At 37.7% G+C, this 12,809-nt stretch overlaps 1 protein-coding gene across 2 annotated transcripts in view; it reads right to left on the bottom strand.

Annotated features, from left to right (window-relative positions):
• Positions 1–5,320: 5,320 nt before the first annotated feature.
• Positions 5,321–12,809, bottom strand: part of uggt1 (UDP-glucose glycoprotein glucosyltransferase 1) — a 62,911-nt gene continuing 55,422 nt past the window's right edge. For both annotated transcript variants that reach the window (XM_049596173.1, XM_049596175.1), the window contains 5 exons: positions 11,826–11,986; positions 11,566–11,680; positions 10,643–10,759; positions 6,165–6,321; positions 5,321–6,081 (listed from right to left, as the gene is read on the bottom strand). In XM_049596173.1, the coding sequence (XP_049452130.1) occupies positions 6,062–6,081; positions 6,165–6,321; positions 10,643–10,759; positions 11,566–11,680; positions 11,826–11,986 (570 nt within the window). In that variant the 3' untranslated portion in view covers positions 5,321–6,061. The remainder of the gene's footprint in view (positions 6,082–6,164; positions 6,322–10,642; positions 10,760–11,565; positions 11,681–11,825; positions 11,987–12,809) is intronic.

Raw genomic sequence — 12,809 nt, 5'->3', positions numbered from 1 at the left:
CAGGTTTTGTGTCGCAGGGAGCTTCGGGGTGCATTACACATATAAGAGTGATTTTATCTCCTCCACACAGACAGGGGTACGGTTTCTTCTTTAAGTACTTCTTGGGCATTTGCATTAAAGCCAGAATTGAACTGCAGTGTGGTGTGCATCTTAACCACTGGACCAACAGAAAGCCTCTGGTTGAAAGCCCACAAATATCAAATTGTTACTCTGTATTGACAAATGCCAAATTCAGGTATCAGAATCTGTACTTGGGGAGAATTGAATTCCTGGAGGCGACTATTCACTTCAGTGTCTGCACGATAGATTTACAGATAGATGCGTAACTTGATCTTATATTTCAGATATACGACATACTAGACTGTGACTTTTATTGCACTTTTTTCTACATAATATACTGTGACATTTTATGACATTTTATAGTATGACTTTTTTGTACCTTTTGTGACATACTATACCATGACTTTTTTCAACATACTATACTGTGACATTTATAGCAGTTTTTTTGACAAACTATTCTGACTTTTTTTGCACTTTTTTCGACATACTATAGTATGACCTTTTTTACATTTTTTTCAACAAGCTATACTATGACATTATTCAAGATATACGATGAATTTTTTTGCACTTTTTTTGACACACTATACTATGTCTGTTTTCAACATACTATACCGTGATGTTTTTAGCAGTTTTTTCAACATACTATACCATGAGTTTTTTCAACATACTATACTATGACTTTTTTAAGTCATAGTATAGTATGACTAGTATGAGTACTTTTAGTTGCACTTCTTTCGACATACTATACTATGACTTTTTTTGCACTTTTTTCAACATACTATACTATGACGTTTTTTGTTTTTTTTTTACACTTTTTCGACATACTATACTATGACTTTTTTGCACTTTTTTTGATAAATTATACCATGATTTTTTTGCAGTTTTTTTGACACACTATACTATGACGTTTTAAGCAGTTTTTTCAACATACTATACTATGACTTTTTTTTTCATGGTTTTGGACGACATACTATACTATAACTTTTTTCATGATTTGGGACGGCATACTATGACTTTTTTTCATGGTTTTGGACAACATACTATACTATAATTTTTTTTCATGGTTTTGGACGACGTACTATACTATGACTTTTTTTTCATGATTTGGGACGGCATACTATACTATGACTTTTTCATGGTTTTGGACGACACACTATACTATGACTTTTTTCATGATTTGGGCTGACATACTATATTTTGCACTTTTTTCAACATACTATACTATGAGATTTTTCAACATACTTTACTGATTTTTTTTTTTGACACTCTGTACTATGTCTGTTTTCAACATACTATACTATGACGTTTTTAGTAGTTTTTTCAACATACTATACCATGAGTTTTCTCGACATACAATACTATGACTTTTTTTAGCACTTTTTTTTATTTTATTTTTTTTACAAACTATACTATGAATTTAATTGCACTTTTTCCGACATACTATGTTATGACATTTTTTTGGCATACTATACTATGACTTTTTTTCCAGGTTTTTTTTTATATACTATACTATTAGTTTTTTGCACCTTTTTATCACATACTATATTGTGAGTTTTTTCGATATACTATACGACGGTTTTTTTTAGCACTTTTTCAACATACTATACCATGAGTTTTTTCGACATACTATACTATGACTTTTTTAGCACTTTTTTTTTACATACTATACTATGACGTTTTTTTAGCAGTTTTTCAACATACTATACCATGAGTTTTTTCGACATACTGTACTATGACTTTTTTAGCACCTTTTTTTTTTACATACTATACTATGACTTTTTTTCATGGTTTTGGACGACACACTATACTGTGACTTTTTTCATGATTTGGGCTGACATACTATACTATGACTTTTTTTGCACTTTTTTCAACATACTATACTATGACTTTTTTTCAACATACTATACTATGAGATTTTTCGACATACTTTACTGATTTTTTTGCACTTTTTTTTGACACTCTGTACTATGTCTGTTTTCAACATACTATACTATGACGTTTTTTTAGCAGTTTTTCAACATACTATACCATGAGTTTTTTCGACATACTGTACTATGACTTTTTTAGCACCTTTTTTTTTTTACATACTATACTATGACTTTTTTTCATGGTTTTGGACGACACACTATACTGTGACTTTTTTCATGATTTGGGCTGACATACTATACTATGACTTTTTTTTGCACTTTTTTCAACATACTATACTATGACTTTTTTTCAACATACTATACTATGAGATTTTTCGACATACTTTACTGATTTTTTTGCACTTTTTTTTGACACTCTGTACTATGTCTGTTTTCAACATACTATACTATGACGTTTTTAGTAGTTTTTTCAACATACTATACCATGAGTTTTCTCGACATACTATACTATGACTTTTTTAGCACTTTTTTTTTTTTTTTTTTTTTTAATAAACTATACTATGAATTTAATTGCACTTTTTTCGACATACTATGTTATGACCTTTTTTTTGGCATACTATACTATGACTTTTTTCCAGGGTTTTTTTTATATACTATACTATTAGTTTTTTGCACCTTTTTATCACATACTATATTGTGAGTTTTTTCGATATACTATACTATGACGTTTTTTTAGCAGTTTTTTTTTTACATACTATACTATGACTTTAATTGCACTTATTTCAACATAATATACTATAACTTTTTTTTATCAGTTTTTTTATATGCCATAGTTTGAGATTTTTGCACCTTTTTTTATAGTATATATAGTATAGTATATTGTGAATTTTTTCGACATACAATACAATGACCTTTTTTGCACTTTTTTTCTACATATCCTATCACTTTTTATGACATTTTACATTATGAATTTTTTGCACTTTTTTCAACATACTATACTATGACTTTTTTTTTTTTTACACTTTCTTCAACATACTTGACTCAACATGACTTTTTTTGCACTCTTTTCGACATACTATACTATGACTTTTTTTCAACATACTATACTGAGATTTTTCGACATTACTGATTTTTTGCACTTTTCTTGACACTCTATATTATGTCGTTTTTAGTAGTTTTTTCAACATACTTTACCATAAGTTTTCTCGACATACTATACTATGACTTTTTTTTACAAACTATACTATGACTTTAATTGCAATTTTTTCGACGTACTATGTTATGACATTTTTTTGCCGTTTTTTCGACATACTATGACTTTTTTCCAGGTTTTTTTTTTATATACTATACTATAAGTTTTTTGCACCTTGTTATCACAAACTATATTGTGACTTTTTTCGATATACTATACGATGATCATTTTTGCACTTTTTTCTACGTAATATCCTTTGACTTTTTATGACATTTTACATTATGATTTTTTTGCACTTTTTTCGACATACTATACTATGACTTTTTTTGCACTTTTTTCGACATAGTATACTATGATGTTTTTTTGACATTGTATATAGTAGGCTTTTTTTTTACTCTAACGTGTTTTAGACGTACTGCACTAAAACATTCTTGGCATAATATACTGGGGCATTTTTTTGACATACCATACTATGACATTATGGGCATACTATACTATGACTTCATCACCGGTTGTTTACCACGTACCCTCTGGCACTGCAGAAATACCACTTGGTGTAAGTTTGTCAGCCTTGTCGGCACATGTATACACATTATGTAACTTAAAATCTTAAACCAAATAGTATTTAGACAAATACCCGAAAACATACATAAAGCAGTAAAAATACACTGGACCACTTTAATTGGGGATTTTTATTTAACAAAAACCGACAGCCAAAACAGGATGATAATGACAAATCCATGGATGTTACCAAGAAACAGAAATTCAGATATTTTTCAGCTAAACTCTAATGTCATGGCTGCTCTTCCCTTACAGTACCACAAACTCTCGCCCCTCTTTGATTTTATGCTGCAACCCACACAAGCTTCAAACACCTTTCCCTGAGAGTCACAGTGACATTTATATTCCACAGAAACAGGGGAGTCATTCAAGCCTGCTGATTTTGTGCTCAATTTTCATGTCAAATTCATAATGATGAGTGTAAACATCATTAACAGTGTTGCCATTCATTTCTAAACTCCATACACAATCTGTTTAAAGGGATCTTTTGAAGTAGGGTTGTATGAGGAACGTATCCATAGTCAGTGTGTTACCTACAGTTAAGGGAGGTCGGCACACCTGCAGCGTGGAGAAGAAGACAGAAAGCTATGCGATATCAGTTGAAGTGTTCGCTATATTTAGAATATTTTCCCCGCTTTAAGACAGCACTTTCTGACAGGAAACTGAAGCAGTTTTTTATGCGCTCTTCAAAGCCACAAAACTCCTTTGACAAAAACAGCAATTTCACCTTGTAGACCACGGGAGTTGCTGGTCTACTACTGCCTCGATCGGTTTGTTTGTTTGTTTTATTGTGTGACTTCTGTGTTTTAAAGGGTTAGTTTGCACTCAAAATAACACAAACAAGCGAACCAATTGAGACAGTGGGAGACCAGCAGCTCCTGTGTTTAGTGAGGTCAAATTACTGATTTGTCAAAGGCGTCTTGTGGCTTTGAAGAGAGCCTAAATAACGGTTTCCGTTCCCTTTCAGCCACAAGGTAGAGCTGAGGAAAGCTGAGAAAATATTCTAAATATAGCGTGCACTTCAACTGTTATTTATTTTTTTTCTTTTTAAGGTGGTTAAAATATGTTTTGCTGCTGTCTCCATCAACAGCAGTACATTGCTTAGCTTCCATAATGGCACTCTGGATAAGTTCCTCATACAACTCCACTTCCAAAACAAACAAAAAAAACAATCAAGACGATCCCTTTAAGTGCTTCCAAGTTAAGTTGGGCACTATAGTTTGAGATTAAAAAGATATGCATAGTGGGTCCATCACTTCCCTTAACACCAGTGTTATTTTGCATTAACTTGCTGTATCGATTTAAAAAAACCTTACGGATGTCATGATACTGATTTCCAACATGTTGCCCAGCTCTTGTGTTAAGGTGTGAAAATTGGCAAATGATCAATGACTGTTCACCATATGGACTCTGTAAAATACAAGTGTAAATCCACCTGTGCCCGTTATAAATTTAAAGGAAGGCCCAAAAACCTCAGGGTACGGTCACATATGAGCAATCGCCTGCTGAGGCCATAATTGTGTTGAATGGGGGCAGGTCTGGGTGTGAGGCACATGAAAAGCAAGCTAGCTAGCTAATGTTAGCAGGCTTGCTATTAATATGATGTTAGCGGTACATTCTTTTTCTTACATTCCGTGTGTTTCCTAACTCTCTGTCAGCCAGGTAGCATCTCATGTGGGGCAGTTTGTATTTTTCATGTCCATTACCATACAACAACAGCTGGATAAACATGGCAACAGTCAACGTCTCTTCCACCCGTACTTGTTTGCGGTTGGTTGAGGCTGCGACTTCACTAAAGTTGAACTCCATGCAGCGCAAAGATACCAGGAGTGTATCTTTTATTCGTGCCTTCACTCGTATTGAATGGAAGTGAACGGGGGCAAATATTTGCTAAAGTTAATTATGCTCATGCGTGACCGTGCCCTTCTTCCCGTCAGTGAGCTGAAACCCCTCCCAACACCAAATGTTCAGTTTGTCAGATTAAAACCCAAGTTAACCAGCAGCACGATTTCTAAGGTCCTCCTCCCTTTGTGGTCCGACCACAGCCCGAACCAGAATCCCATCAGTGCAAACGTACAGACTGACATCTATTACAGGGGAAATAAATCTATACCGGAGAGAAAAAAAACAGTATATCCACGAATCGCTTCACAAAACACATTCTCACCACTTGCACACACGCTCACAGAAAAACCTCTTCAACCTGACTGCTTTGACTCCCCTTCACACGTTATAAAAAGAACAGAAACAAAACCATGCCGCACTGGTTTGTGGTCAGTGTGCCAGCAGTCCCCAAAGGCAGGAGAGGAGCCTCTCTTCATGAAGCAGACTCTTTAAACAGAGTCCAGTTCACCGCCTCGTCACAGCTGCTTCAGGATCCTCACAGCTCTATGTGAACATCTGACACAGACACAAAGAAACATCAGTCATGTTGATGAATGTGGGAGCAGATTTGAGCGTAGCTGGTTGTGAGTGTTCAGTACCTGTGCCTGTGCCTGTGCCTTTCTGTTTCTTTGTGTTGTTTACTCCCGCCTGGACTCTGGTCTGCAGACGTTTTATCTCCTGGTCATAGTCAGTCCACTCGGCCACGATCCTCACCGCAGCCTGCAGCTTGGGCTCCTTGGTCATGGGGTTGTTACACTGAGATCAGAAAAAATGAGCCTTGTTACTACTTGCTTTGGTGGTCTCTCAGCAGGTGAAGAGAACAGGCTGCATCTTGTTAAAGTGATCATTTATGCATCTGCGTCACATTTTCCACGAGGGAAAAATTTCAGAGGCTCAAGTTTGAGCTGCTCCCCTCGGGACACAGACTCAGATCACGAGAGTCTCACCACCACTGTAACATCAAACTGTTCAACTGACTCATGAGGAGTCTTCCAACATAGATGATTGAATTCGATGATGGTATCAGGGTGTACTCTTTAAATATACTACTTTATTTTATGCTGTCCCTTAATGTACTTTGATTATGTGACTGTGTGCGGTAGAATTTTAGTATTTGTTTTACATATCTTTAATGTATTAAGTCAGTTTTGAGATAAGATAATTCTATAGATATATATATCTATTAAAATATATCTATTTAATCTGTGGAAATGATTTGGAACGTTTAAAGGACAACTTCAGTATTTTTCAACCTGGGTCCTATTTCCCCATGTGTATGTGTGCGTATGATTCATGGGTACCACTCGTTCTAAAATTGGTTCAGTATTGAGCCACGAAACGAGCTAAAACGGTAATGGGGGCAAATGCGTCCTGTATAAAAGTGCTTTTTTTCCACCACTGACCGGTTCAGATCGCCAGTGCTATCTCTGTAAATAGCTCTGTAAATTAGCCTTTCCCTTACCTCTGGGCTGTGTGTGACATCATCTCGCAAGAGCTTTGCTCCACTGTGTCTGTAGCTCTCTCTACTCGTGGGGCAGCCATTTTCTTGAGGAAGAGGTGTTTCGGGATTGGATGTCTTCTCTTCTTTGGCTGGCAGTAGTCTTTTTGGGAGAAGTGAGCACTGCAGACCTCATGGTCTGCAAGGCGCAGTGTCTGCAGAGGAGTGTTAGCATCCATTTGTAGCACAACTAGCCACAACTTCAGCATCTCGCCGTCCGACAAAGGCAGCCTATGAAAGCTGTACGGGGTGTTGCTCGACATCCTGTTCTTGCGTTCAGGAAAAAGGCCTGTTTATTTGAGCACCCCAAAAACTCCGGTAACACTCCAGGGGGTAGCACGTAAAAGACTCCGTCCTCTGACTCTTCTAGCGTAACACACACTTCACAACAACATACTCATTTACATTACCAGGCGGGGACGCCTTCCGCCTTTCTGCTCCAACACTGACTGACAGCTGACTCCACTCATTCACACTCACCACTCCCCCTCTGCCGCTACAATATGCTATTTACAGAGATAGCACTGGCGATCTGAACCGGTCAGTGGCGAAAAAAAGCACTTTTATACAGGACGCATTTGCCCCCATTACCGTTTTAGCTCGTTTCGCAGCTCAATACTGAACCAATTTTAGAACGAGTGGTACCCATGGATCATACGCACACATACACATGGGGAAATAGAGCCCAGGTTGAAAAATACCGAAGTTGTCCTTTAAGTCACAAATTCTGTGAGCAGACACAAACAAAACACCACAATAATAAGGGAGTCGAGCTGTTATCTGGACAGAGAGCTCACTTTTATTTCAGTCTGAAGTGTTGATTTGTTACTTCCTGTGCTGACAAGTCAGAGTGTGTGTTCATGGCAGAATCATGAGGGTAAGTACTTTTTGTGTAAGTGTGTGTGTGTGTGTGTGTGTGTGCATGTGTGGCGGCAATGTTCCTCTCTTACAGCCCCACTTTGTTTTTTTAAGATTCTATCAAAAATAACTCTACTGTTCCAATTATTAGCGTTTAACTGAAAATGTAACACAGATTATAAACAGTTTAAACCCAAATGTAAACGCTTTATGATTAATATGGAAAAATGTCTTAGGATCATTTAGTAGTTAAAAGTAGGGCAGTTTAGTCTCTGGGTTTTAGGTTAGTCTTGGGAGTTCTGTAGGTTATAAATGTTACTGTATATTACAAGCACTTCCTTTTCTTAAATCTAGACAAAGTGTTAGTAAATGCATTTTAAAATACGATTTGCTTCATGTCTGGGCCTATCATCAAGCTTTCAAAAGCTTATCAGGGTGTCCCATTTTACATCTCCAATATTTCTTATGAATTGTACTTATATATTTTTTTTTTAATATCTGTTTTTGTGAATAAAATTGTGAACTTAAATATGGAATTATGTTTAATCTTAGTGTTTGTTGCTTTTATATGAGAATCACTTAATTTATCCAGGAACAAACTCATTCAATAACTCAGTGCTCTATATTCAGTCAGTTACTTCTCTCAGTTGGCCTGTCTGCCCTCTAGTGGCTGTTAAGAGGCATGGCAGTCTTTAGAAAACCCCACTGCTGAACTGTGCAGGGTGCTACAGGTCTATGACACTGTTGGGCGACTTCACAAAAGGATTGTGCGGCTTTTTTGGTTACTAACCCTTCATAAATAAGGCAAAAATAAACCCTTTAATGGGTGAAATGCACCCTTAAAGGCTAAGTTATTTTTCAACCTGGACCCTATTTGTCCACAGCTGACACAAGTGCTTCAAAGCTTCGACTGTTGACGTTGTAAACAAGGTCCAAATCACTATTTGAGTACCCAATTTTCTAAACCATTACCCAAAAAAAAAATCTCAAACAGCTCATAAATTAAAAAACAGTGATCCAACATAATTCATTATGCATCAACATTAATTATTAGTTTCTCAGACAAGAACATCTAAACTCAGTGACAGGCATCATTTGTGACAGTTTGACCACTTGAGACAGAATTCGAGATACGCTAGCTTGATGTTAAAAAAGGCAAGCATTTGAAATAATATGAAATTTGTGAAGATGACCCCCAAAGATTCGAGTTCCAGATGTGCCAAAGGAAACTGGCAGATCGCACGTCTACTGCCAACTTAGCAAATCACCTGAAAACTCTAAAGTATTGTTTTTTCTAGCTATAATGGTAAACGTTCCTGCGACCTGAGTGCTAACACAGGATTAATTGTCACATTACTTTAGGTGATGCTTAGAAAAAATATCCTTGTTTTGCATCACCCCGTCCTGCCCCTGCAGGCAAAGCTGCCATTAATCAAAGGTATTTCTCACTTTAGCTGCGATGCCCAGCGGCCAGCCGCCACAAAACAGCCTGTAATGTAACCCCAGCAAGCAATTAAGCACCGTCAAGTTATGTCCACTATAAGTGTTTCCTTTTTGCCACTGACAAGCTTATTATGTTTCTCCAAGTGTCTAAAACATTATGGAAAGGATCTTGACAGAGATAGACCTTGTTGGTAAAGAGTACGTTTTTTGTTTAACCAGTAAAAGCCTTGCAATCGCCATAGTCAAACTCACCAGAATAAATAATACTAATAATTAATAAAACTCACAAACTGTCCTGGTTTGTCTTTCTCCTGTTCCAACAATCACCAGCTGTGGTTTGATTAAAATAAACTCTTCATTCACCCAGTCAGATGTGAAAATATGCTGACTCTATACACGCTAAACTAACTGTTAATGTAATGAAGTCTGGTGGGTTTGAAAATGCCGAGGGCTGGTTCCATAATGTTGTCAGACACTTCCGATAACAACCTAAGCCTGTCAGCAGCAAAATAGCCACTTTTAGTGAACAAAAATTGGCGGAGGTCGATTGGCCTCAGGCGTCACATTTCAGCCTTTCTCACCTTGCTCACTGCTGGGCCAATTCCAAAAACTGTTGCTCTCATTCGTCACTTGGACACAAAAAACATGGGCTTAAGTTACCTTTAACTGTGCTGCAGGGTGAATAACGTCTCGGTGCTCCTGTGCTGTTTGCAAGTATTTAAATAAGGTAATAAGAATACATTTGGTGACTCCTTTCTATGCAAATGAGCCTCATTGCAAAAACAGTCCAGTTGAGTTCACAGAGATCAGCGCTGGTCGCCACACACAGTTACAGAGACATTATTTGCGTCTTGAGAGAGTTGGTGTTAACTGAAGTGCAAATCATGCCATCCTCTGTCACGTTTAAAGTCCTCGCCTGCAGCGCCTCTGCACCTCGTCCATTTCTTTTTCTCTCTGCCATTGTTCTGGCACAAAGGTGACATTTTTACTGTGCCACACGCATAATTGGAATAAGACAATAAAAGGGAAAATTGGACTCAGCTGCAAAACTTTACGGCCGTGTTTGCGCCGTAATATCATCAACACAATATCTTTTATGAATCAGACCTTGAGATGGAGTAATGTGCAACTCATGGTGCTTTCAGCAGCTGCAATCAATGCCTTGTGAAATTGCCCTGTTATTTTTTGAGCATTTTGTTCCTGATCCTGTCCCTGACATCAACACACACACACACACACACACACACACACACACACACACAGACAAACTGTTGTTACCAGGTCTATCGTCTTGGCGCTCCTCTTGGAGGTGTCGTCACACCAGGTCTCACACCACAGCCACTCCTGAGGCAGAGACTTGATGGGCACCTGATGGATCATGTTGTTGGGCAGATCCTGGAGGAAAGAAAAAGACAGACAGTGAGAACAGTGATGGAGGTGGGGACGGGAAGTCTCACAGAGATTTTTGCAAAGAGAATTTAATGGGAACAGTTGTGATGGTTACCTCTGTTTAAATCAAACCTGGACACTGTATGTTAAAGCTTTCGATTCATTTAAATCAGCTTTTTCAAACCATTAAAATCATGATATAAAGGTGGATCTACAATGTGCAGACAAGCATTTACTTAATTAACATGCACCACTCTGTGGGTGTGTGGTAATACAATAATATTATGGAGCTGTTTTAAAGGCTCTCCTTGTTGCTGTGTTAAGCTCATTGGAGAGTCTGAAATGCGAAAGTTGTCTGCTCAACAGTGTTGTGTTCACGATATGCCGTCATAAATTCATGAGCAGAGAAGAAAATAATTAGCAAACAACTGCACTGTGAAAAGGATCAGATGAAATGTGTCATTTCTCACATTAAACTGCAGCTGTTCAACAAAAAAACTCTCAAATCTCAGATTTCAGAGGTTCCTTGAACACAACAGAGTACGTTTTCACTACAGTGCTTTCTCACAACCACAAAAAATAAATTGAAGGCAACAAAATGTTCACAGATAGTGTTTTTAGGTTTCATAAAGCAGTGAAATGAAATGGAAATTAACATCTAAAAACATGTAATTTGGGAAAAAGGTTGAGGGTGATGATGTAAGCTGTGTAGAGATACTCCAAACAGTCCTTTAAAACTGTGCTAGTGTTTAAAATCAGATTCCAAAGGTGCATTAAAATGACAAATATGGACAGCTGGTGAAAAGACAGACCTGGTCGAGGTTTGAAAGGCTGTTGGGGTCTTGGCTGAGCCCCTGGTATTGTCCTCTGAGTCGATCTCCTGCAGCTATTTTCCTGAACTTCTTCAGGTCGACCACATACAGGGCGCTGCGGGGGATAAATGACAGTAACACATGAAATATGCATGAAAGTGAAATATGTATTAAAAACAGAGAGTGAGAGCGTGTCTGTGTGTGTGAGTGTGTTCGAGAGGGACGGCAACAACTCAGCCGAGCTGTCAGAGTGCGTATACCTGATGTGATATTTGCGCCCGGCGAGGTGACTCGCCCAGTAGCCGGACTTCCAGAAGCGATAGCCGTCCATCTCCCTCCGGCTCTCGCAGAACGGTGTGTAACCGTACGGAGCTCCCTCCAGGTCGAAGTCACGCAGCTCCTTTAGGTCTGTTCGCACGATCTGAAGCAGAGACAATACAGATGGATCACGTCAGAGTGTCACACTTGTTTTAAATATTAATTAATAAAGCAGCTACAGCGACCTCGTTACAAAAGGAAACCAGGCAATTTCTGTTAGAGCCCCGCAGCTGTGAAACTGCTCAGCCAAGGAACTGGAGTTAGCAAACTCAGTGTCTTCGTTTACAACACTCCTTAATACATACCCTTCTTTTATCAATTTCATTATTTATTTATTCTTATTACACTCCGATTCATCTGGTCTCAGCCTATGTTCACTGTGTTTATTGCTGTTTTTATCCTGATGTCATATACTATTATATTTGTCTCATAAAGCACTTTGTCACTGTGTTTTTACAAATAAAGCTTATTATTAATATTCATTATTATTTTCCTGATTACAGTTCAGAAAAGAGCGAAAGCTGTTGTCAATATTTGCTTGATTTTGGACCAAAAGAAAAACCATCTGAGGTGTTGGCACCAGTGAATTTTTGGTATTGTTGCTCATAAACTGAATCAGAATTGTTGCAATGATTCTGGTCCATCAACTGACTGTCATGTTTTTGTGTTTCAGTGACAAATGGAGACAACGATTTTTCAAATTGGTCCAGTTTTGAGAGTGGGCGCTGCAGCCAGCAGCTGAGAAACAGACTGTTAACTTTAATGGGCAGTTGCACACCATCAATTTACTTACACTAAATTGCTTGTTTTTGCCACTGACGGGTTTAGGTTGTTATTCTCAGGCTGCTTTCAGACCTAGAGTTGTCTTGCTTTGGTCGGAATCAGGGACTAATTTTGTTACAAAGTTGTATAATTGCCTAGAGTTG

The sequence above is a fragment of the Epinephelus fuscoguttatus genome, linkage group LG14 (assembly GCF_011397635.1).
Source record: "Epinephelus fuscoguttatus linkage group LG14, E.fuscoguttatus.final_Chr_v1".
Taxonomy (NCBI): Eukaryota; Metazoa; Chordata; class Actinopteri; order Perciformes; family Serranidae; genus Epinephelus; species Epinephelus fuscoguttatus.
Note: the sequence above shows the minus strand (reverse complement) of the source record. Positions and strands in the feature narration are given on the sequence as shown.